The following is a 22,660-nucleotide window of genomic DNA, read 5'->3' as shown; positions in this document are numbered from 1 at the left end:
TGATAAGCTCATTTACCTGAAACCTGTGACAGCTGCCCCTTTAATACTAATTCAGGTTCTGTGTTTGGGATTGTCTCACCTTATAAAAGCCATGTTACTTGGCAGTTGAGCATTAACCCAGAGAAAAAACACATGTTCATTTTAGCTATGATGTGTAAGCAGGTGCCAGGTTCCCAAGAAAACCAGTTAGTGTAGGACTTGCAGTGAAATGGGGTCCCTTGGCGATGGGCTGCAAGCTTAAATGCATTGATCAATTCATGAACTAAAACCCCATTATTTATTTATTGATTATTTGAATGTTAAGGTGAGTTAGTTTGTTGTAGTGAGTGCTGGGCCCCCTGTGTTTGTATTTACTAGAGTGTGTGGTCACAGGCCACTGCACCCCAACCTGGGTCGTGGGTGCTGTTTGCACCCCATTCCTAGGAATGGCGAGTGTGTTGGTACTTCTGTATCTATATATATATATATATATATTTAAAAAAAACAAGCTTTTTTGTGTAAAATAAATATGCTTATTAAATATGGGGTACATAAAAAAGTATATAGTTACAGTAGGTCAATTGAAGGCAAATAAAATGTCAATAACTTAACAACTGATTACTCCTACCTGCAAGCCTAAAAACTATTTGTCCACTGATAAAGTACCCCACACTTGTATCCCCAATTCCATCGCTTTTTTCACCTAAAAGCTGACTATCTCATTATTGACTAATTAAAAATCATTTAAAACTTCAAAGTGCCTGATCGGTCATTAACCCTTTGAGTGCCAACATATGTGAGAGTTGTGCAAAATATCCCCTAAAAATGCCAGTGTCACTCACATTTGTTATATAAATTCAAATAAAAACGTGTAAAAGCAAGACTATATAAAGTAAAACTTACAGGTTTGTTTGGCAATGTCCACACCTATTTTGACAAATTCACTTGGCACTGAAAGGGTTAAGGAGACAAGGGGTTCTGATGTTTTTACCCAAAAATAGGGATTTCCCCCAACTCCTCACCAGCTCAGAGTAGGTAAAGAGAGATTTGCAATAACCACTATGATGATCTATTGCATGCAAGCAATTGGATAGCTGCGATCAAGCAGCTTTTGAAAAAAAAAAAGGATCAGTTTTCGCTCTTTTTTTTCTGCAAAAACTGGTTATTGCAGCTAATAGGATGCCCCCATAGATCTAGATCAGTGGTTCCCAACCTTTTTTCTCTGCCGTACCCCTTAATTAGGCTTTTAAATTATGAGTACCCCCCTTGTGTCAAATCACCCCCACCCATCCCGTCAGGGTTGTACCGGAGCCACAATGTTTCGCATGTCTTCAGCTGCTGCCTAGTGAAGTACTGTTTCTACATACCACTGTTTACATTGATTGATTAATAAAATTTGCTTTATATATATATATATTGATACTGGGAGTGCTGGTCCCTGATTCAGAGTGGAAGATCTTTGGATTGCCCACATTTGATGAGGTAATACATTTATGTACATACCGGTCACCCCATTGTAATTAGTAAGAAGAGTGCCTTTCCCCCATGTACCTGTGTGTGTGTGTATACACACACACAGAGTGGTGTAACTACTAATTCTGCGCCCCCCTCCCCCCCCCCCCCCCCGCCGAAAATGCATTTTCGGCGGGACGGCGCAGTGAGTAATAATAGTCCCGCAGCCCACCACTGCACACACATAATTTTTTCAAAACATGTGTTAGTAACCTGGGCTTGTAGGCTTCCTCGATCCCTCGATAATTCTCGCTGCAGCCGCCCACTCCACCAGCAATGTTTGTGGGCCAGATCCTGCGGAGGAGGAGGCCGAGGAGCTTCCTAGGAGTTGCCCAGATGGTGGAGCCGGAGGCGGAAGTGATGCGATGCGTCTTCGTCTCCTCAGCAACCCGGCTGCGTCTGTCTCCCCGGCAACCCGCCTGACTTCTGCAGCCATTACAGGACGGGCCGCCACATATCCCCGTGCGGGCTAACGCAGAAGTTGCGGGGAGCATTCTGTAGCCAATACAGGATAAGCTGCTGCGTACCCCCAAGACGGCCACCGTGTACCCCCAGGGGTACGCGTACCACCGGTTGGGAACCGCTGATCTAGATGATTAACTTTACTACAAATCATTTAATAAATATGTTTAACACGATCTCTGTATTACCTACTACCATGTGATTTTTCAAATCTTATTGCTAAAACCCCTACGTATGCTAGGGGAAAACATGTTTTATGTTACTTTCTAATCTAGAACAACCCCCTCCCTTTCAGCAACTGAAGGACATTACTAATTTGAGTGGCTTTCAAAGTATTTTATGTTGAACAATGTTATTGATATCTATAGTAGACCAAGCAGAGATTTAACCAAGGCACATGAGCCTCTAAAATGATCATGCAACCCAATTCCTACTCTTGACTATTCTATAAAGTAATGTAGCTTATTCTCAAAATACTTTTTCAAGCAACACCTAGGCCCTTATTGTGGTTGACTCACTCGTGTGTGTATTCACACCCTTGCGAGTCATCCAGAACCTGCCCTGCGAATGGGGGTATGCCCACCCCCCTTCGCACACAGGGTTTGTTTGCCCGGTATGCGAATGGATGTTTTACATAGACAACCATTCGCACGCCAGTGGGAACCTCCACTTCTTTTAATGGCCACCGACCATCGAATGATGGTGAAGTTATGTCAGCTGTCCGCCCCCCCCCCCCCACACGTGCGTCACAAATGCATTAGCATGTGTACACCCAGTGTTTTTATGGGAACGCCCATGAAACGCTGGGTGTTCACATATGCTAATGACCCCGGTCGGCACCACATGCTCCTCCACCCCCGGCACATGCGCAGAACATCGGTCCAAGTGAAAATTCGCGCCCAAGCATGTCAACCAGAAGAAGAGCTTGTTTAGAAATGCAATAGATATATATTGTATATGCATACAGTCCAAAGAACATAAACAGCGAGGAACACACACTGTACTTACATGTGTTGAGAAGCATTTGAGAACATCTGGGAATACTGAGGGGCTGAGTCCTCAGGTCCATGAGGGGCAGCATGGCTGAGGACCATCAATACTGGTCGGTGTGGATACATTTTCTTTGAGGTGCGGAAGAAGTTAATGCTGTTGTTTGTGATGAGGTCTGTCAAGTAGTCCTTTAATCAAAATAAAATGATGTGTGAGCTGTATATACAGTATTTCATTATCCAGGTTACCCAAACTTTATCAGCAAGACTGGACACAAGTCTTGGCATGCTGGTGCTTGGAATATTATTTTTACTATTCACTATACCTACTATACTAAACTCATATTGACCCTACAGGGGTTCCCAATCTTTTTCGAATCACGGCACCCTTGAGTATCAGAATTTTTCCATGGCACCCCTAGGCCCCAAAAATATATATAAAATTAAGTAAACTGTGCATATAAAGAATGTGCTTTTTAGGTTCAGTTATGTGGTTAAGGGCAGGATTTGCTTCTGATTGTACACATATTTATGATTGGCAGCCACCAGCACTGGTTTTGTCCATAAATAATTGATTATAAATAATTTGAATTGGTCCTGGACCACTAACCCGTGGCAGGGCCGCCAACAGGGGGGTGCCCTGGGTACAGCTATCCCAGGCCTCTGTAGGGGCCCGGGCAGCTGCCCACAGACCTCCGCACTCAGCCACCCCCACCCGGCGCCCAGGCACGCACAATACACAGTGCAGCCTGCAGAGCGCCGAGCCTAGGACACAGAGTGGCTCGGCTCTCTGCAGGCTGCAGTGTGCGTGCCGGACCTGACTGTGGACACCGAAGGAGCCAGAGGATGATGCGCGCTGTGGGTGATGGTAAGTAATGGGGATGGGGTAGGGGGAGGCGGGTTGCTGTCATGCGGGGCGGGGGGGAGGCCAGCCGGAGGTATGGCGCTGTGCCGCTGGCGGCCCGGGCCCCAACATTTCTAGTGGCGGCCCTGACCCGTGTCACCCCTGCAAGTGTCCCGAGGCACCCCAGGGAGCCACAGCACACAGTTCGGGAACCACTGCCCTAGAGTCAATCATCTCATTGGGCAGTATTCAATGAGAAAGTTCTCCGTGCATGGAGAGCGTTTTATTTCGCTCTCCATGCACTCTCCGTGTTTTAGCGGAGATTCTCCCTGTTCCGGAGCCTCCTGCTCCCACTATTCAATGTATTTAAGACTCGCCGCCACTCGACCAGAGGAATGTGGAGGGTAGGGGGCTCCCCGGGACCCAGGCAGCACAGGCTGATTCCCCCTATAGCCAGCGGGGGACCCAATATTCACTGCACCCGATCGTGCATATTAACGATCGGGTGCAGTGAATATATGAATATCTAATGAGCGGCTCGAGCGCTCCGGCCCCCTGCTGGCTGCACTGTGTAAAAAAAATATATATTTTTTTTTAATTAAATATATATTCATGTGCTATAAGCACATGAATAAAAATAACATGCCCCTTCACAGAAAAAAATAACTGATTTTTTTACACCAAAATTAAAAAAAACCCTTTTAGTTTATAAGTTCACATTCCAGCTCCCCATCAAAAGATGGAGAATTGCTACACGGAGAGACACGGAGAAAATCACTTAGAAAGACGGAGAATATTTCACATTGAATAGGGTTGCTCGCTTTTGGAGAGCAAAATGCTCCGTCCAAGGCGAACAAATCACAAATTCTCCATAAAACACTGAGAATTTTTCTCATTGAATACTGCCCATTGTGTCAATGAAGTTGCTAGGAGACTTAAAAAAAAGTTTAAAAAAATGATCAGGAACATGGTACATGATACTCCCGGTAATAATAATTAATTCTCATCACTAATAGAGAGGAGGTATTTGCTTAACCACCATTCTATTAATTTCCACAAACACAAGAACTATTGGTAGAACTATTGGTAGAAATGAAGGCATCTGTATTACATTTGATCTCCCAAATACTGTATATCAAACTCCTATTTACTTAGGAATTGCAGCACAGTTCATTATTATTACTATTATCATTATCATCATCAACAACAGGTATTTATATAGAAGCAGCATATTTTGTTGCAGTTTATGTTTGGGAACAAAATAGTAATAAGACTGAATAATAGTTTAGAAAACAGGGCCCTACTCACAAGCTAACAATCATTTCAGTGACATACTATCAAGATGGCAAAAGCAGGATTTGTCCACATATACCTATCCTCCATGTGCTACAAGACACTTTACACATGAGCTCCATGTGACTGGTGTCTTCTTGTGCGATTTTTTTCTGTTAAAATACACTTTATTTGCAAAGTGATGCGAAGAGGACACACAAGCAGCTTATGCTGATTTAAATTATATACAGCATGCTTTATTTATTTATTTATTTATTAACAGTTTCTTATATAGCGCAGCATATTCCGTTGCGCTTTACAATAGCAGACAGTGAAACAACAAAACAGGGTATTTACAGACAGTCAAAATGTAGGAGGGCCCTGCTCGCAAGCTTACAATCTATAGGGAAATAGGCATTGATACATAAGGATAGATACTGTATTCTTTATTGCATCAATTCCACCAGAACGCAAGGTTCTATGACTGGTTCTGGAATTTGATAAGCTTGCCTGAAGAGATGAGTCTTCAGGGAACGCTTATAGGTTTGGAGACTGGAGGAGAGTCTTATTGTGCTTGGGAGGGCATTCCACAGAGTGGGTGCAGCCCGAAGAAAGTCCTGCAGTCGGGAATGGGAGCGGGTAATGAGTGTGGATGAGAGACGCAGATCTTGGGAGGAGCGTAGAGGCCGTGTTGGATGATATTTTGAGATAAGAGAGGATATGTATGTTGGTGTAGTTTGGTTTATGGCTTTGTGTGTAAGTAAAAGAATTTTGTATTGAATACGGTAGAATACAGGTAACCAATGAAGTGACTGACAGAGTAGCTTTGCAGACGATGAACGTCTGGCTAGGAAGATTAGCCTTGCAGCTGCATTCATAATGGACTGTAGTGGTGAGAGTCTGTATTGGGGAAGGCCAATAAGGAGACTATTGCAATAATCAATGCGTGAGATGATGAGAGCATGGATTAGAGTTTTTGCAGTGTCTTGTGTAAGGTAAGGGCGAATTTTAAATATGTTTTTTAGGTGCATGTGGCATGATTTTGAGACAGATTGAATGTGGGGTACAAAGGAAAGTTCTGAGTCAAGGATAACACCTAGGCAGCGAGCTTGAGAGGTAGGAGTGATTGTCATCTTCTCAACAGTGATAGAGATATCAGGTTGGTAACTACTATTTATTGGCGGAAATATAATTAATTCTGTTTTTGAGATATTAAGTTTGAGGTGGCGAGATGACATCCAGGATGAAACAGCAGAAAGGCATTCAGAGACACGCTTCAATACAGATGGCGACAGGTCCGGGGAGGATAGGTAGAGCTGAGTATCATCCGCATACAGATGATACTGAAATCCAAAGGAGCTGATTAGTTTGCCAAGAGATGAGGTATAGATTGAGAAAAGCAGGGGACCTAAAACTGAACCCTGAGGTACTCCAACTGAAAGAGGTAGCGAAGAGGAGGTAGAATCAGAGAAACGAACACTAAAGGAGCGGTTAGAGAGGTAGGATGAGAACCAAGAGAGGGCTGTGTCTTTAAGACCTATGGATTGTAGTGTTTGTATGAGAAGTGTGTGCTTTAACATTTTCTATGCAGATATAGCCGCGGTCACACACAGAATATAGGCATGCCACATATTTCAATCAGCATTTGCTGCTTGTGCGTCCTATTCACATCACTTTGTGAGACGTATGTATTTTTGATACCACCCTGTGGTGACAGTATATCACAAACTACTTTGGGGTATAGTTATTCACCAATTTTTTTTGTCACACTAATGCTATAGAGCTGCACATTTTTTTACACTAATATAACCCCTTTATAATAATATATTATCTCACTGGTCACCACAATACAGGTTGAATCTCCTGTATCCGTAGATCTCTTATCCGAAATATTCCATAAACTGTGGTTTTTTTTTTTAGAATATTTCAGATTCTCCGCCCCTTTTTTCATACTCACCAAATTCAGCCTTCAGGATCTTCTTCAGCATCTTCAACGGTCCCACTTGCAACGGATGCAAGTGCGTGGCGGTGACATCAACGGCGCACGTACAAACTCGCGCAATGCACCCTGGGACCGCTGAAGAAGATATTAAAGGCTGCAGTGGATGCTGGGGGACAAGATACAGTAAGTATGTTAAAAAAAAAATCCAAAAAACAGAATAATCCCTTATTCGAAATGCTCGTGGTCCCGAGCATTTTGAATAAGGGATACTACACTGTATATATTTTTATTGGTCACATTTTTTTCCACTGGTCACCATATTTGCATAGATATATATTTAGATTTCAGATTATCTCCTACACATCTGCCTACCCACATCCCCTGGGGTCCACTGCTGTTGGTCGAGCCTTAAAACGTGAAGGAGCAGGATTGGACAGAGGGAGGAACACAAAAGACATTACTATAAGCCTGAAATACTGCTTTATCTAGTACAAAGTTAGAACACTTATAAGCACTGAAGGCGCAGCGATATATACACAATATATTGTATTTAGTTTTATTTGTAGAACAAGCCAAAGCACAAGGTTTGTGGGATTAGCTCACCTTGGAGTAATCAAATCCATGCTTCTCCTTCACACCATTGCGACAGAGTGTGTAGTTGTAAAAACGAGAATTTTTAACAAGTCCGACCCACTCTTTCCAGCCAGGGGGCACATATGACCCGTTATATTCGTTCAGGTATTTGCCAAAGAAAGCTAGAATACAAAACAAGAGAGGGGAAAACATGATGTCAATAGGCGACTTCAGGCCGAGTGATAGAGAAGTACAGTTTGTGCTCTGGATTATATGACTGTTGTGTGTGGCCAATCTACACAGATGTCTAACAGGCACTTTAGTTACACAATTAACCCTTTTGAAAATATTTTAAATTTTTCTTACAATCTTATATGTTGGACAATTCTAAGCTGTATAAGGGGTTGTCTAGCAAATGTGAAAAACACATTGTAATCTAGCCACAAGCCAAGGGCATTCATGGGATAATGCTGATGGTGAGTCTAGTAACGGAACAACAATAAACATGTATGATCTATAAAGCTGTGATCCCTTTACCAGTAATAGACACACACCAGGATATACTTTTTTGGGCCGAATAATGGTTTATGGTTTAAATTTGGCCACTTTTCAAAATATGAGTGTGACATGTGACAGCTACTGTATGGTAGCTGTCACATCTCTAGGTTATCAGTCCTTTTGGTTGACACCAAAAAGGTCATTAACAGAAGGTCGAAGAAGCCCATAGTAACTTGGGTGGCCAATCCCGGGATCGCTGGTATCCTGGGATTTGGCCCCTAAAACAGCGGGATTTCAATCCCGGGATGGAGTCTCCCATCCTGGGATTTCGGTATTAGACTGCCCATGCAGAGTCTAATGTCGGGCAGCATCTGAGCGGATGCTCAGACGCTGGCCGGCTTCTCTTGTTCCTGGCAGTGCGGCTCTGCACAGTGTGACGGCATCAGAGGTCACACTGTGCAGGCCACACAGTTGACACTTGGCACACTGCCCTCCTGCCTTCAAGAGCCCGTCCACCCACCCTGGTGGCATTCAACCTCCCGCCTGGATCCACAGCAGATGTAAGTAAATATGAGGGCGGCCGGGACAGGTTTTCACATTAGGGAAGCCAATCCCGGAATTGTCCTCCGTAGTAGTAACGTTGCCAATAATGCTCATGCACATGTAGCGGCCATCTATTCTGCACTGAACACAGGTGCGGAGACCATGAGCAGTGCAGCGTCAGCAGTCCTCCTCCTCCTCCAATGAAGTAGATCACAACTCAGTTCAAGATCAGATCAAATCAGATCATTTAGTGCTGCCAATTCCCAGCATGTTCAAAATATCTGGTACCTTAGATTCAATCCTGCCAAACATTTGGTTTCATACAAATTGCTCAATATATTTGTGATTTGGGCCAATTTAGAAACGCTCTATCACATTCTGTAGGAAAACAAAACAAACACTTACATTCCATTAATTCTGTGTGGATAATTAATACCATTCACTAGTTTGTTTATTCACATAACAGAATATATTAGTAATGCGATAGACTGGAAATGGAGATTCAGATTTTTAATCATGATTGTCCCACACTGAAGAATTAAGAGAGATTTCACTCACAGAAATATCTCTGGAATTTATCAGCCGCAGAGAACAATCTTTTGTGTTACGCAGATATGTTATTTAACTTCGCTAGACAATAGCTTTCAGAGTGAATGAATGACTAGAGCTGTAGAACATTGATATTTGATAATGGCATATTATATTTCAGCTATTGGTTTCATATAAGTTACCCTTGTTAGATGCAGTTCAAATGTTATAACAGAATAAAACTTTTTTCATATATTTAATAGACGCTTTAATCATTGGCGTAAGTTCGTCCCAGTTGACCGGAGGCAAGATAAATATTGGTGCCCACCCAAACAAACACACACACACACACACACACACAACCTTATATAAATATATGTATGCATGTGTGTATGTATGTTATGTATATTATGTTTAAAATAAAGAGAGTGTGACGTCTATGGTCCTGCTAGGAGGGGGAGTCAGCCACAGAAGTGATATTGATGGCTCGAATTTAACTGATTTGAACTATCAGGGGATGAAAGGTGCCCACTTCGGAGAAGGAGCCCGACGGCAAATATCCCCATTGCCTCCAGAGTTACGCCTCTGTTTCCAATAACACACAATACCCATATGATATGTAAGGGGTCCTCAGCTAAAGCCTGATCAGATCATCTTCGCTACAGTACTGTGTACGGATAATTTGGAATATTACATTGCAGTCTGTACAGTTACTTAGTTCTGGCTTTCTATAATTGTTTCATGTATAATCAGAGATGTGATCACTATTCCGCTGAAGAAAATTTCATTTTGATTTAATTTCACGTTTGCTAGCTGATAAGATCATCAAATCACTGATATTAGTTTTCTCTGCTGCCTTGTAGTGGAAACATATTTTAAAAGCAATTTTAACAAATCTTTATCTCCAGAAGAATACAACGTAGCCTTTTAGGGCACATATACACTTGTTCCTGGCAATCAACAGAGAGAATTGGGGGTGTAAACGAGAGAGTAAAATAAGATTTCTAACACAGGGAATTCAAAAAGTTCAAAGTTCAATAATTGACTAGGTATGTATAGGATGGAAGCCTTAAGATTTAATGCCCAGAGATATTAAATTAGAGCCCCCTTTCTCACCTGGTAAATGACACTTAACAGGCATTGATACAGAGGAAAATTTATTAAAATCGAATAGGTACGCCTGATAGAACTCTATGGCCATTTGCGTCTGAGTTCTATCGATGTCTATTCGTACAGCCAAATTCGGCTGACTTGCGGTTGTCACTAACTGCAAGCTCAGACAAATTCGGCTGTACAGATAATTAGACCATTGACAGAACTCAGCCGCAAATGGCCACAGAGTATTATCAGATCGTCTGATTTACAATTATTCGTACAGCTGAATTCGTCCGTGAATTCTGCTCAAAATACTAATGGAAATAGACCACATGTTCCATCCGTATTTGCTGATGCCTGCACAGATCAGTGAGATCTGCGTAAGCTTCTGTGTGTAAAACGAAGAATAAATAAATAATAAAAAGAATGTCGTGGGGTCCCCACCACAAGTATAACCAGCCCGGGCTCTTGAAAAACAGGGGGAATAAAACAGGGGAATAAAATGATTAAGGTCCCCCCCCATAATTCATAAACCAGCAATGGGCCCTTGGACTGGCCCAGGTTATAAAAACACAGGGGACCCTCATATTTTTTTAATCAGCAGCAAGCGGTGTAATGCCACAGCCGGAGGTAGACTTTTTACATAAGTTCCCCATCCAAAGCATTATCACCCTAGCTGGTCAGCCCTGGCCGAGACCATGGGGGAGTGGGGACCCCTGCAATAAAGGGGTCCCCGCCAAGCCACCACTGGGCAGGGCTATCACCGACACCCATGGGCATTGGGTGCCAAATTTTTAAAGTGTAACAATTCGATTATAAAAATAAAGTTTTGGGTTTTGTTGTCCCTGCATGCAAGGACGTGGAGTACCACAAGTCCCAGCATGTGAGACATTAATGGTCCCACTGGGACTTGTAGTCCCACAGCAGAACCTATGCCCAGACCATAGTTACATAGTAATATAGTAATTAAGGCTGAAAAAATATGTTAGTCCATCGAGGTCAACCTATCTAACTTGTAACTACTGACTTGAGTAAGTCATATCTATAGGATTCCCTTAGTGGCCAGAAATGTATCCTGTTTAGATTTAAATTCATTAACAGTAGTTACTGTAATAACCCCCACCGGCAATGAGTTCCAGAATTTTACTGCTCTAATGGTGAAGAATCCGCTTCTTATTTCACTACGAAATTTATTTTCCTCGAGCCTCAGTACATGCCCACGTGTCCTAAGTATAGGCCTGGTAGTTAACAAATCATCTCCCAGTCCCATATGATTCCCAATCCTGTATTTGAACATACTAATCATATCACCTCAACCTCCGTTTCTCCAGTGAAAATATATTCAGCCTGGTTAACCTATCTTTGTATTCTAGTGATTCAAGACCTTTACTAGCTTAGTCGCCCTTCTCTGTACCTGTTCCAATTCATTTATGTCCTTTTTAAGGTGCGGTGCCCACAACTAAACAAAATAGTTAAAATGACTTCAGTCAATGGAACCCCCTCAACCTCTCAGGAGAGAGCGACAGCGGTGCTCCCCACCTGATAGGCTGCACGCTCTTCCATAGGCTTTCATGTTATGAATTGAACACGTAAGCCTATGGGTGGTTCTCACCATAGGATTCTATTTTAAAAGTTAAACATGAAGTCCTACGGTGGGATTTTATTTGTGTCCAGACGTATTACATTTTAATCTCTTAATATAGGTTTATGTAGTGGCGGATCTAGAGGAGGGCAAAGAGGGTGATCAACCCCTCCATAGCATACAGGAACTGCCAAGCTCACTTACAGATGCTGCAGCTCTCGGTACTTGGTGGCATCACTGTCAGCTGGCTGATATGTTCCTGTGAGCAGTCAAGATTTTATCCCTGATAATATGGCAGCGGCTCCAGAGGCCAGCACTGATTGATATGGGTTCTGCTAAGGGATCCCTCTCACATACTGGTGTTTGGGCTTTCGGTACTTATGAGTTATCCGGGCGCCCGATTTCTAAATCGGGTCGGATCGGCCACATCGCATCGCATCGCATGCGACCATCGATGCGATGCGATGCGATGCGATGACCCGATTTTTCCATAGGAATCAATGTTAAAATGGACAGAATCCATTTTAACATGGAATTCAATGGGAAAAAGGGGTCCTTTTCATACCCCTACTATCCAAGTGGGCATGGAGTTGGATATAAACCTGTGGCGAGCGTAGCGAGCCACCGAGCCCGAAGCGTGGCGAGCGTAGCGAGCCCCGCGAGGGGACATAGAATACCGTCCCCTCGCGGGGCTCGCTTCGCTCGCCACGCTTCGGGCTCGGTGGCTCGCTACGCTCGCCACAGGTTTATATCCAACTCCATGCCCACTTGGATAGTAGGGGTATGAAAAGGACCCCTTTTTCCCATTGAATTCCATGTTAAAATGGATTCTGTCCATTTTAACATTGATTCCTATGGAAAAATCGGGTCATCGCATCCGATGGTCGCATGCGATGCGATGCGATGCGATATCGCATCGCATCTGATTGTATGCCTTAACTTAAGGCATACAATCAAAAAATCGGGCGCCCAGATAACTCATAAGTACCGGGCTTTCTTACCAAAACACCATTCCCCATCTCCATTGGGTCTTCAACTTGTATGTCTTTTTTTTTTTTCAATAATAAATTTTTATTAGGTCAAGTAGTTAATTCTTCCATAGATTTGGTATAAACATCATAAGGCAATTACCATATAATACACACATAACAAATCACATAGTACAGGTGGCTAGTGGTAATTTAAGCGACTAAGGGGTTTAAACCTGCGCAGAGGTTTGACCTGAGTTTTACTTAAAGAAATAAGATAGGAAGAGAAAGAAGAGTGCAGAAGACAGGGAGGTAAAAAAGACAGAAAAGTGGGCCGTACCAGGACAGGTTTACAGAGACACATTGGGGAGAAAGACATGGGGGGGGGGGGAGGGGGAGTTATACACGTAGCGATATGTACAAGGATCTTGAAAGTTCAAGTATATGCTATTATTCTTACGAATGCGGGGGAGATGTTAAGGTGTTTCCGTCCCATATATCTATTCTAGTTAGGGTGAGGCCCTGAGTTTCTCGAAATTCTGCCCACTTGAGCCATTTCAGGTGAATCAATGCCTTCGATGTTGAGTACCTAGCATTTGTTGTTTCATATAGGAAGTGGTTGTGCACCTTGCTCACTACCTGACTAACCAGAGGCACCCCCTCCGACTTCCACAGACAGCCAATAGCTGCCTTGGCGGCTATGAGGATATGCCTCAGTATGTATATGTCTCCCCCTGAAAGTGTATCGGAATAGTGGAGAAGAGCCAACACTGGGGTCAGGTGAACCTGGAATCTAAGGACAGTATTAGCCAGCAAGGACACCTCCGACCAGAAAGGGGCCAGCACGGGGCACTGCCAAAATGTATGTAGCAGTGTGCCTACGTTGCCGCACTTCCTCCAACACTGGGGGGAAACGTTTGGCCAAATGGCATGTAGTCTAGTCGGGGTAAAATATGATCTATGACAGAGTTTAAAAAACATTTCCGTATGTTGAATGCATTTAGACATTTTAAATCCTGTGTGGAAAACAGTGTCCCAAACTTCCTCACTAAGAGAAAAATTGAGGTCCGCCTCCCACTTGATCTGCACTGGTAGTTTCCCTTTTTTTGTTACGGAGATGAAGTAGTTATACCATCGTGAAATACCCCCTTTGTGCGACTTGCTGTTTAACTTAGAGGTGAGGACTTTGGGAGCAGGCACCATGGGTACCGGGCCTTCCCTGTTAGCCATAAGCCAGTGGCGTAGTTGAAGGTACTTGTAAAACTCACTCTTAGGCAGCCCGTACTTCTCCTGAAGATCAGAAAACTGTTGTAGAGAGTCTCCTTGCATTAATTGGCCCAGGGTAGAAATCCCTGCGATAATCCACGGGTTCAAATTTAGGTTGGGGATAAGTTTAGAAATGGCCACCAGAGAGATCTCTATATTTGGCAGGCTTAGCCCGCCCATACTGGCGAGTGCCCCATGCCACACCTCCAAGGTAGCTTTTGTCGCTGAACTTAATTCCGTTTTTTTCTGGATAGCCCGCAGGGGGACCCATAGTAGGTCCACCAACGGAATGTTAGAGGCTAACGAGCGTTCTATAACGACCCACGGTTTTGAGGATCCGGAGACGTACCAATCCCCGACCTGGCTCAATAGGCACGCGGCCTGATACACCTCCACATCCGGAAAACCTCCCCCCCCTAGGACCTTTGGCAGAGCTAAGTATTTTTTAGACACCCGTGGACGTGATCCCTTCCATATGTATTTTGTAAAGATGGCGTTAATTTTGCACAATAAAGACCTGGGAGGTTTTCTGGGGATTGACCGAAATAAGTAGGAGTTTCGGGAGGAGGACCATTTTGGATGCTGCCAGTCTGCCCATCCACGAAATTTCATGCATGAACCATTCCGTTATTAGTTTTTGGAGTGCACCAATCAACGGCAGGAAATTACAATCCATCAGGTGGGTCTCCCGAGATATTAACACTCCCAGGTATTTAATCGCCCTTCCCTGCCATGCGTACCGATATTGATCTTTCAGACGAGCTAACTCTGTATCGGGTATATTTAGGGGAAAGGCCTCTGTCTTGGTGGTGTTAAGTTTATAATATGAGATTGCGGAGTACGCATCTAGGATCTCGTGTAGCGCGGGCAGGGAAGTGTCTAGCTTTTGGAGGCAAAGGAGGACGTCGTCCGCAAATAAACAGATTTTATGTAAAATTCTCCCTATGGCTGGTCCGACTATTCGGCTGTCTGACCTGATCTTCTCTGCAAGTGGCTCTATAGCTAATACAAATATTAAAGGGGATAAAGGGCACCCCTGTCTGGTGCCGTTTGTTATCTGGAAGCTACTAGAGATGGTTCCGTTCACAAACACTCTCGCAGATGGGTGGGAGTAAAGAGCAAATATCGAGTCTAACATCCTCCCCTGAATTCCAAAACGTGTCAGAACTTCCCTCAGGTATCCCCAATGCAGCCTGTCAAAAGCCTTTTCGGCGTCTAGTGACAGCAATAACAACGGAGACTGGGCTTGCTCACATACTTCAACTACATTTAGTACTCTCCGAGTGTTGTCCGGAGCCTGCCTGCCCAGTATGAAACCGACCTGATCAATTTTTACCAGGGAGGGGAGCAGCGGGGCCAACCTATTAGCTATTAATTTTGCGTACAATTTCAAATCTGTGTTTAATAGGGCGATGGGTCTGTAGTTCTGGACTGCCGTGGAGGGCTTCCCAGGTTTGGGGATCGTGACTATTCTAGCCTCGAGCATTTCACCAGGGAATTCCCCGGATTGAGAGGCCTTATTAAATACTTGCAGTAAGATCGGGCTTAATTCAGATTTAAAGCATTTGTAGAAGTTAGACGGGTACGCATCTGGACCCGGCGCCTTGTTGTTAGGCAGGGCGTCTATTGCAGCCTCTACCTCTGGCAGGGACCAGGGGGCATTAAGGGCTTGGCAGGCTTCGGACCTTAACCCAGGGAGGTCTATTTCGTCCAGAAAAGCAGTGATGTCAGCCTTCGAGGGTTGTGGGGTGAGGGGGTCCTCTCTTAGATTATACAGTTTAGCATAGTATTCTGCGAAAGTGTTTGCTACTTGGAAGGGGTCAGTGACCCTAGCTCCCCTTGCATTTACCAAAAGGTCTATTCTTGCCTTGGTCCTTCTGCCTCTCAATTTCCTGGCGAGCAATCTCCCCGCCTTGTTGCCAAATAGGTAGAAGCTCTGGTTTAGTTTAGAGATATTTTTTTGTACTTCACTGAAAGCTGACGCATTGACCTTATCTCTAGTTCGCGCAAGAGCAGCATATATAGCCTCATCCGAGGGGTTATTCTTGTGGGCTGCTTCTAGTTTGACCAGTTCTGTCTCTGCCTCCAACATCTCCCTCGCCTCCTTTTTTTTTGCTCTGGCAGCGGCCTGTATTGCCGCACCTCTCACTACGGCCTTTAGGGCGCACCAGTGTGTGAGTATGCTAGTATCGGATGGGTCGTTGGTGGTGATATATAGGGATAGGGCATCTCTAATGGAGTTCTTAGTGTCCATTTGAGTCAGGCCAGACGCCATGGACCCGGGGTAGACCTAAATGAGGTCAGTTCCCACTTCAAACATAGGGGGGAGTGATCGGACCAGGTGATGGGGAGTATGTCAGCTTTGCGGATGGAGGCTAGGGTCCACTTGTCAGCTAAGGCGAGATCAATTCTCGAGTATGTCCGGTGGGGGTGGGAGAAAAAGGAGTAATCCCTCACGCCCGGGTGTCTGGCGCGCCATACATCATACATGTCGTATTCCTTAATGAGCTGCATGAATTTCTTAGAGTGGACCGGGGGCTGGGCTGTTCTATGTCCTGGGGTGTGTGATTTGTCCATAATTGGGTCAGGGACTATATTGAAGTCCCCTAACACTAACAATGCACCTTTGGCGTATTTCTGTATGGTGGTGAGGAGAGCTCTAATAAATGTAATCTGTCTGGTGTTAGGGGCGTAACAGGGTGGTTTCTACTCCCTCTAAGTTACCCACTAATATTAGGAATCTACCCTCTGGGTCTGCATGCTGGGAGGACACTACAAAGGAACAGTTAGCAGACACTAGTATAGCGACACCCGCCTTTTTGTGGGGGCCATTGGCCGTGTAACACTGGGGAAATCTATGGTTAAAGAATCTAGGTGGTGCTGTTTTAATAAAGTGAGTCTCCTGTATGGCAACGAGATGGGCTTTCTGCTTGTGGAAATAAGCCAGCGCTAACTTCCTTTTTTGGGGCGAATTCAGACCTTTAGCATTCAAAGACATAACATTAATCATTTATAACACATCTAGAACCCGCTTAAAGTTACGTCTAACCAAATGAGATTTAGCATATGGAGGTACATTCACAATATAAGCTACTCTGTAAGGACAAACATGGGGACAAGACACATGGGGTGGGGATGAGATAGGGGGGGTTGAAAAGACAGAGAGAAGAAATAGACAGGCGACCCCAGGTGGGGTCGTAGTGAGGGGTCTGTCCAAGACCACCCCAACCGTGTTGAGTATCTTGGGGGTAGTGGGTTTGGGCCCAGTCGCCCCTCGCAAAAGGTAACACAAGAAAACTACAAAAAAGAACCAACACAGATATAGTGAGGCAACCAATAAACCTTAATCTGTGTATATTTTTTCCCTCTTTTTTTTTTTTTTCAACCTTAACATATAAGAAATGAACTTCAACAATCCCGAGTCACGCAGTTTCTAAGTGACCCTTAAACTGAAACAGGAAGAGCCTGGCATGTGAGGGTCCGACCTCCTACAGCTGTAATGACAGATAAATAGAAGGGTGTATAGGGCACGCCAGGCCTACCAAACCAAGCTTGTGAGGGCCATAGGGCCCACAGACCACATTAGGTGACCGTTAGATTTAGACAAACTGTTTAGGATGGACACCTCCCACCGATATCCCCGACTCTGTTCTGCCATCTAAAGTCTATGGTCGATGAGGGTGGCTGGGGGGAAAGTGTCCAGCAAGGGGGTGTGTGGACCCTGATCTATTCCGGAGCTACCCTACCAGCGACCAGTCCTGCTGAAGTCGCTGGCTCGGGGAGGCCTCCGGTGAGGCGTCCTGCAGCTTCCAACTGGACACCAATTTCAATCCGTCCTCCACAGAAGAAACTGCAATTGTGGAACCTTCCCGTTGTATTAAAAGGCGGGTCGGGAAACCCCATCTGTATATTATATTAGCCTTGCGAAGGGCCGTTGTGACCGGCGTGAAGGAGCGTCTGTTAATAAGGGTATCTCTTGAGAGGTCTCCGAATAGCTGAAGCGACCCCAAGGCCTCCGCAGAGTCTGCAGAGGGCCTTGCAGCCTTGAGGAGGGCTTCTTTTACATGGAAAAAATGCACTCTCATTAACACATCTCTAGGGACTCCCTCGGGCGCAGTCCTCGCCTTTGGTAACCTGTGAATGCGGTCCAGCAAGAGGTCAGCAGGGGTCACCGAGGGTAATAGCTTTTTGAAGATGTTGATGACGTAGTCATGGAGGCCGCTGTTGGAGATGTTCTCTGGAATGCCACGTATTTTGAGGTTATTCCTCCGTGATCTATCTTCCATGTTGACCAGTTTCTCCCGCAGGGCCGCCACCTCTTCTTCCAGTGCCGAGTGGGAGTCTATAAGGGTGTTGTGGGAGCCGACTATTTCTCCCATTTTAGTTTCCAGCTCATTTGTGCGGTCTCCTAATTCGTCAATAGAACGCTGGCAGATCTGTAGGGATGATCGAATTTCTGATGAAACCTCCTCCTTCATTTGATTGAGCAGCAGTTTGAGGGTCCCCACTGTTAAGGCCGCATCGTCGGCCACTTCTGGCCTGCTATCTAGCTTTTGTTGAGAGACTAGAATAGATGGAGTGGCGTCTAGTATCGGTGTGGGGTCGGGCGGGGAGGATGATGTGGAGAGGGGCTCCGTTTTGCTGCCCTGACTTCTGGGGGACGGCCTGAAAAACGGAACCTGGGAGACTGGTTTGGGTGTCTTGGGTCTCTTAGGAGGCATTTTTTGATATCACGACTTAGAAATCTGACACAGACTCCGTAGGGCACTCGGGAGAAACTGTATGCTCTTAATCTAGCGGCTCAGGGCATATATCTCTGACTCATACGAGGGGTTAAGGCTGTTGCTTCGTCTGCATTATAATGATTCGAGGGGTAGACTGGGGACCTTTAGGGGCCAATCATCACATGGTCATCCTGTAGAGGCGCATGTGAATGAGCCGCCTGTACTTTCAGGGAATATGGCCACACTGTTGGCTCAAGGTGAGCTCTGGGTTTGTCTGGGCGACCAGCTGCCTCTGTCATGCAGTCTGTGCCGGGTGCTGGCGCAGGGTGGGCCTCCCCCGATCAGCCGACGGGGTGTGTTACTCCCTCTTCCCTTAGGGATGGCACGGGACCTTCTGGGCTGAAACAGATCCTGTTTGGGCTATGGTCAGCTCTGTGGGGTTCCTGCAGAGTCGCCAGTGACTGCAGTATTATATATTACTTCTGTCCTGGGTGACTACAGCTTCCCAGGATCTACTGCGGAGGATGGTCCTGGCCTCACAGCCTCTCAATCTCTCGATCAGGGGGCTTTGTTTGCTAGTCCTGGGCCTGCTATTGTTAGTCTCTGTGGCTGCCTCCCCCCCTGTGTGGCTGAAGGGTTGCCGCTGTGAAACCCCCTCTGTCGGCTTATGGGGCTATTAGTCAGGCAGTTGCTTGGTCCCCCAGCCTCCCTGTCCAGGAGTTTCCAACCTCCGTTCGTGTGGTCTGGTCTCCCCGCTGCAGCCGTCCACTCCGCGTCTGGCACTCTGCGTGTCTCAGTCCCGACTCACCCTCTCTGGCGTCACGCGGCGGGTCGGGCTCTCCTCTCGGCGTTGCTGTGATCTTCCTGGCGGGGTGCCAAGGATCGTGCTTCCTCGCCCTCCGCTGGTCCGTCTGCGTCGTCAGGGGGAACTCCTTCGCCCGCCGTCGGCACCGCTTCCCAAACGGAGGTCCCGGCTTCTCGTCGCGGACTAGGCCGCAACCCGCAACGGCGCCCGGAGGCACCGTCCGGCTCCGCGGCTCGAGTCCCCGGTACTCTGGCAGCTGGGAGGAGGTTGTGTACCGAGCTGGGGTCTCTCAGGTGGTCAGGTAAGGTCGGATTGGCACCTTAATTCGGCGTGGGCACAGGAGCAGATGTAATGGACGTCTTCCCTGTTTGCCCGCTAGGCCACGCCCCCAACTTGTATGTCTTAAATAGCAAATGTGATAGCAAGAGGTAAGCTGTAAAGACGAGGGGGTGTGACTGATGACATCCCACGCCCAACTCTACGGTGGCAGTAGCTTATGCAGTGCCTGGCAGAGTCCTTGGAGATCTCAGCCTTTATATGTTTTCACCTGAGAGAGCTGCATGTGTGTAATATAGGGGAAAGAAGGCTATGTCATTGGGGGATCTCTTACCAACAGGGATCTGCTTAAGTCATTATTAGTATTTTCTATGTAATCCAAAACCATTTACACAATAGGAAAGGATGTCAAAATAATAATAGATATGCAGCACAACTTCTGGTTTATGCAAGGAAGATAACCCTTGTCTAACCCTCAGATCTATTTCGTGCCAAACCCCATTCCCCTACCATACTCTAGCCTAGCGCCTCCTTTCTTTGCAGACCTTGCTGAGTAATACAGTATTACTCTAAGTAACAAGTGTCTTAAGTAGTGTTGTTACCAAAAAAACCTAACAAACGCACAAAATAATATTTCATCTAAATTTTAACAATGTAAAGTTGCAGCTGCCTATCATTGTCCTCAACACTGGGGATTGTTATCAAGAGTTACCAGGTTAAATTCTATTTCTGAATTCCGTATGCTTTTCGATTATAATCTTAATGGTAGTAATTCTAATGAACATATGATAATCGTAGCAATGAATAATGTGTGATGCTGATAACTACATGAGTATCAATCCAGTATGACATGGTCCCCATAGCATGGGCCAGAACCTTAATGCCGTTTACAATAACCACTTAGTTTTAAGTCATACGGTATTTGCAATACAAATGTGCCAACTGCGAATGTGCCAACTCCTTTTTATAGGAAAGCAGCTGGTATGAGCGTAAAAACACTTTCTATAATATGCACATTTTCTCTACCAAAATATGACCTAACTCAAGGTCTGACATCATTGGAAATTCTGGGTTCCAAATAACATAGCTGTCACTGGAACAGAATATATTTATAATCTGCCATAATAGTGTATTTGTACTAAAGGTTTTGATCCTAGCTAAACATTGTCTAGTCTTTTGATTATTCTAATGCTCATTGGCTACAAGTCTAGTCTAGTCTTATTAACACACTTGGAATGGTCTCTTATCAGTACAAGTGCTACCACAGTGGACTTGCAGTGCAGTGCTGGTACTACAACATTAGTAGTTGCTCCAGTTGGCTGTAGAGGTTTAGCCAACCTTCTGCTCACACTGAGATCTCCTATCGTATTCAGTGCTTATTTGCTCTGCTGAGGTTCCTGAGGAGAATAATCTGTGCTGGGCAACCATTGCATTTAGCAATCAAACAAGTGGCATCAATGACTCAGGCAAGAACCCTCTCATGCTGTGTACTTGCAACTCCCTGAAGGCTTCATCCCCTGATCCCCTACTGCTGTTTCCTGCAGACCTCTGTGACACTTGCATTGTCTTTCTCCTGGCCATTCTCTTTTGCTGAGGGACAATTCTGTGGCTCTGCTGTGACACACACTGTGACTATTGCTGAAGTGCAGCATCTTTGCACTATGGCCACAAGATCTAACCTCTAAAAAGAAGTTTGAACTATTGGAAATCAAACAGAAAGAGACTATAGCTACTCATCAAGTGTTCTTTAGAGTGTTGCCACTAGGCTCCGAATTTAGAGAACCACAGCAAAGGGATGGTTCACTATCAAAGTTACAAGATGCTGTGGCCCACCTACTGCAAGATCTTTGTTTACAGCATAACAGAATCAGATGATTCTGGGGAGTGGGGACCCCCTGCAATAAAGTGGGCCCCGCCAAGCCAACACTGGGCAGGGCTATCACCGACACCCATGGGCATTGGGTGCCAAATTTTTTAAGTGTAACAATTTGATTATAAAAATAAAGTTTTGGGTTTTGTTGTGGAACTACAAGTCCCAACAAGCCTCCCCTGCATGCAAGGACGTGGAGTACCACAAGTCCCAGCATGTGAGACATTAATGGTCCCACTGGGACTTGTAGTCCCACAGCAGAACCTATGCCCAAATAATAACACAGCCAGACCATAGTTACATAGTAACATAGGCCCTTATTCTGAATCGTGCGGTACGGCCCGCGTGCGGCCGTACCGCCGATGTTTTCAGTCTGCACATGCGCAGAGGTCAATCTGCGCATGTGCAGCCCAATTCGCCGCAGACGTAGTTCGTCCGCCGCAAAGGGGGCGTATAGGGGCGTGAGGGGCTTCATACCCTCATTTCCCTATGCATACGCCCCGCGTTTCATGGGCGTTCCCATGCAAACGCGGGGCGTATGCATGCTAATGAGGGTATGACGCCAGTGATGGGGGCGGAAAGCTGACGTCGCCGGATGTCAGCTCTCAGCCCCCATACAAGCTATCACACGGACGATTGTCCGTGTGGTCTCAGCTTGCGGGACCTGGTGGGGCGTGCGGCCCTGCCTTCGATGGTCGCCGACCATCGAATGCAGGGGGCAGCTCCCACCATGGTGGAGGCGTACGCCCCACCATTTTCTTGCGGATTGCCAGCCGTCCGTGTACGGACGGCCGTGGCGATCCGTATCGTGGGCGGGGATTGGTTTGTGCGGCCGGAGCACCGTGTGCGGCTCCGGCCGCACAGATCTGAATAAGGCCCATAGTAACATAGTAATTAAGGCTGAAAAAATACGTTAGTAAATCGAGGTCAAC

General features: G+C 45.6%; 1 protein-coding gene across 5 annotated transcripts in view; it reads right to left on the bottom strand.

The window, feature by feature from the left end:
• Positions 1 to 22,660, bottom strand: part of SULF2 (sulfatase 2) — a 306,266-nt gene that overhangs the window by 57,090 nt on the left and 226,516 nt on the right. For all 5 annotated transcript variants that reach the window (XM_083146425.1, XM_083146420.1, XM_083146421.1 and 2 more), the window contains 2 exons: positions 7,604 to 7,755; positions 2,962 to 3,131 (listed from right to left, as the gene is read on the bottom strand). In XM_083146425.1, coding sequence (XP_083002551.1) covers positions 2,962 to 3,131; positions 7,604 to 7,755 — 322 coding nt within the window. The remainder of the gene's footprint in view (positions 1 to 2,961; positions 3,132 to 7,603; positions 7,756 to 22,660) is intronic.

The sequence above is a fragment of the Crinia signifera genome, chromosome 6 (assembly GCF_055691185.1).
Source record: "Crinia signifera chromosome 6, ASM5569118v1, whole genome shotgun sequence".
In the NCBI taxonomy this organism is placed as follows: domain Eukaryota; kingdom Metazoa; phylum Chordata; class Amphibia; order Anura; family Myobatrachidae; genus Crinia; species Crinia signifera.
The sequence above is the reverse complement of the archived record's forward strand: the minus strand, read 5'-3'. Positions and strand labels throughout refer to the sequence as shown.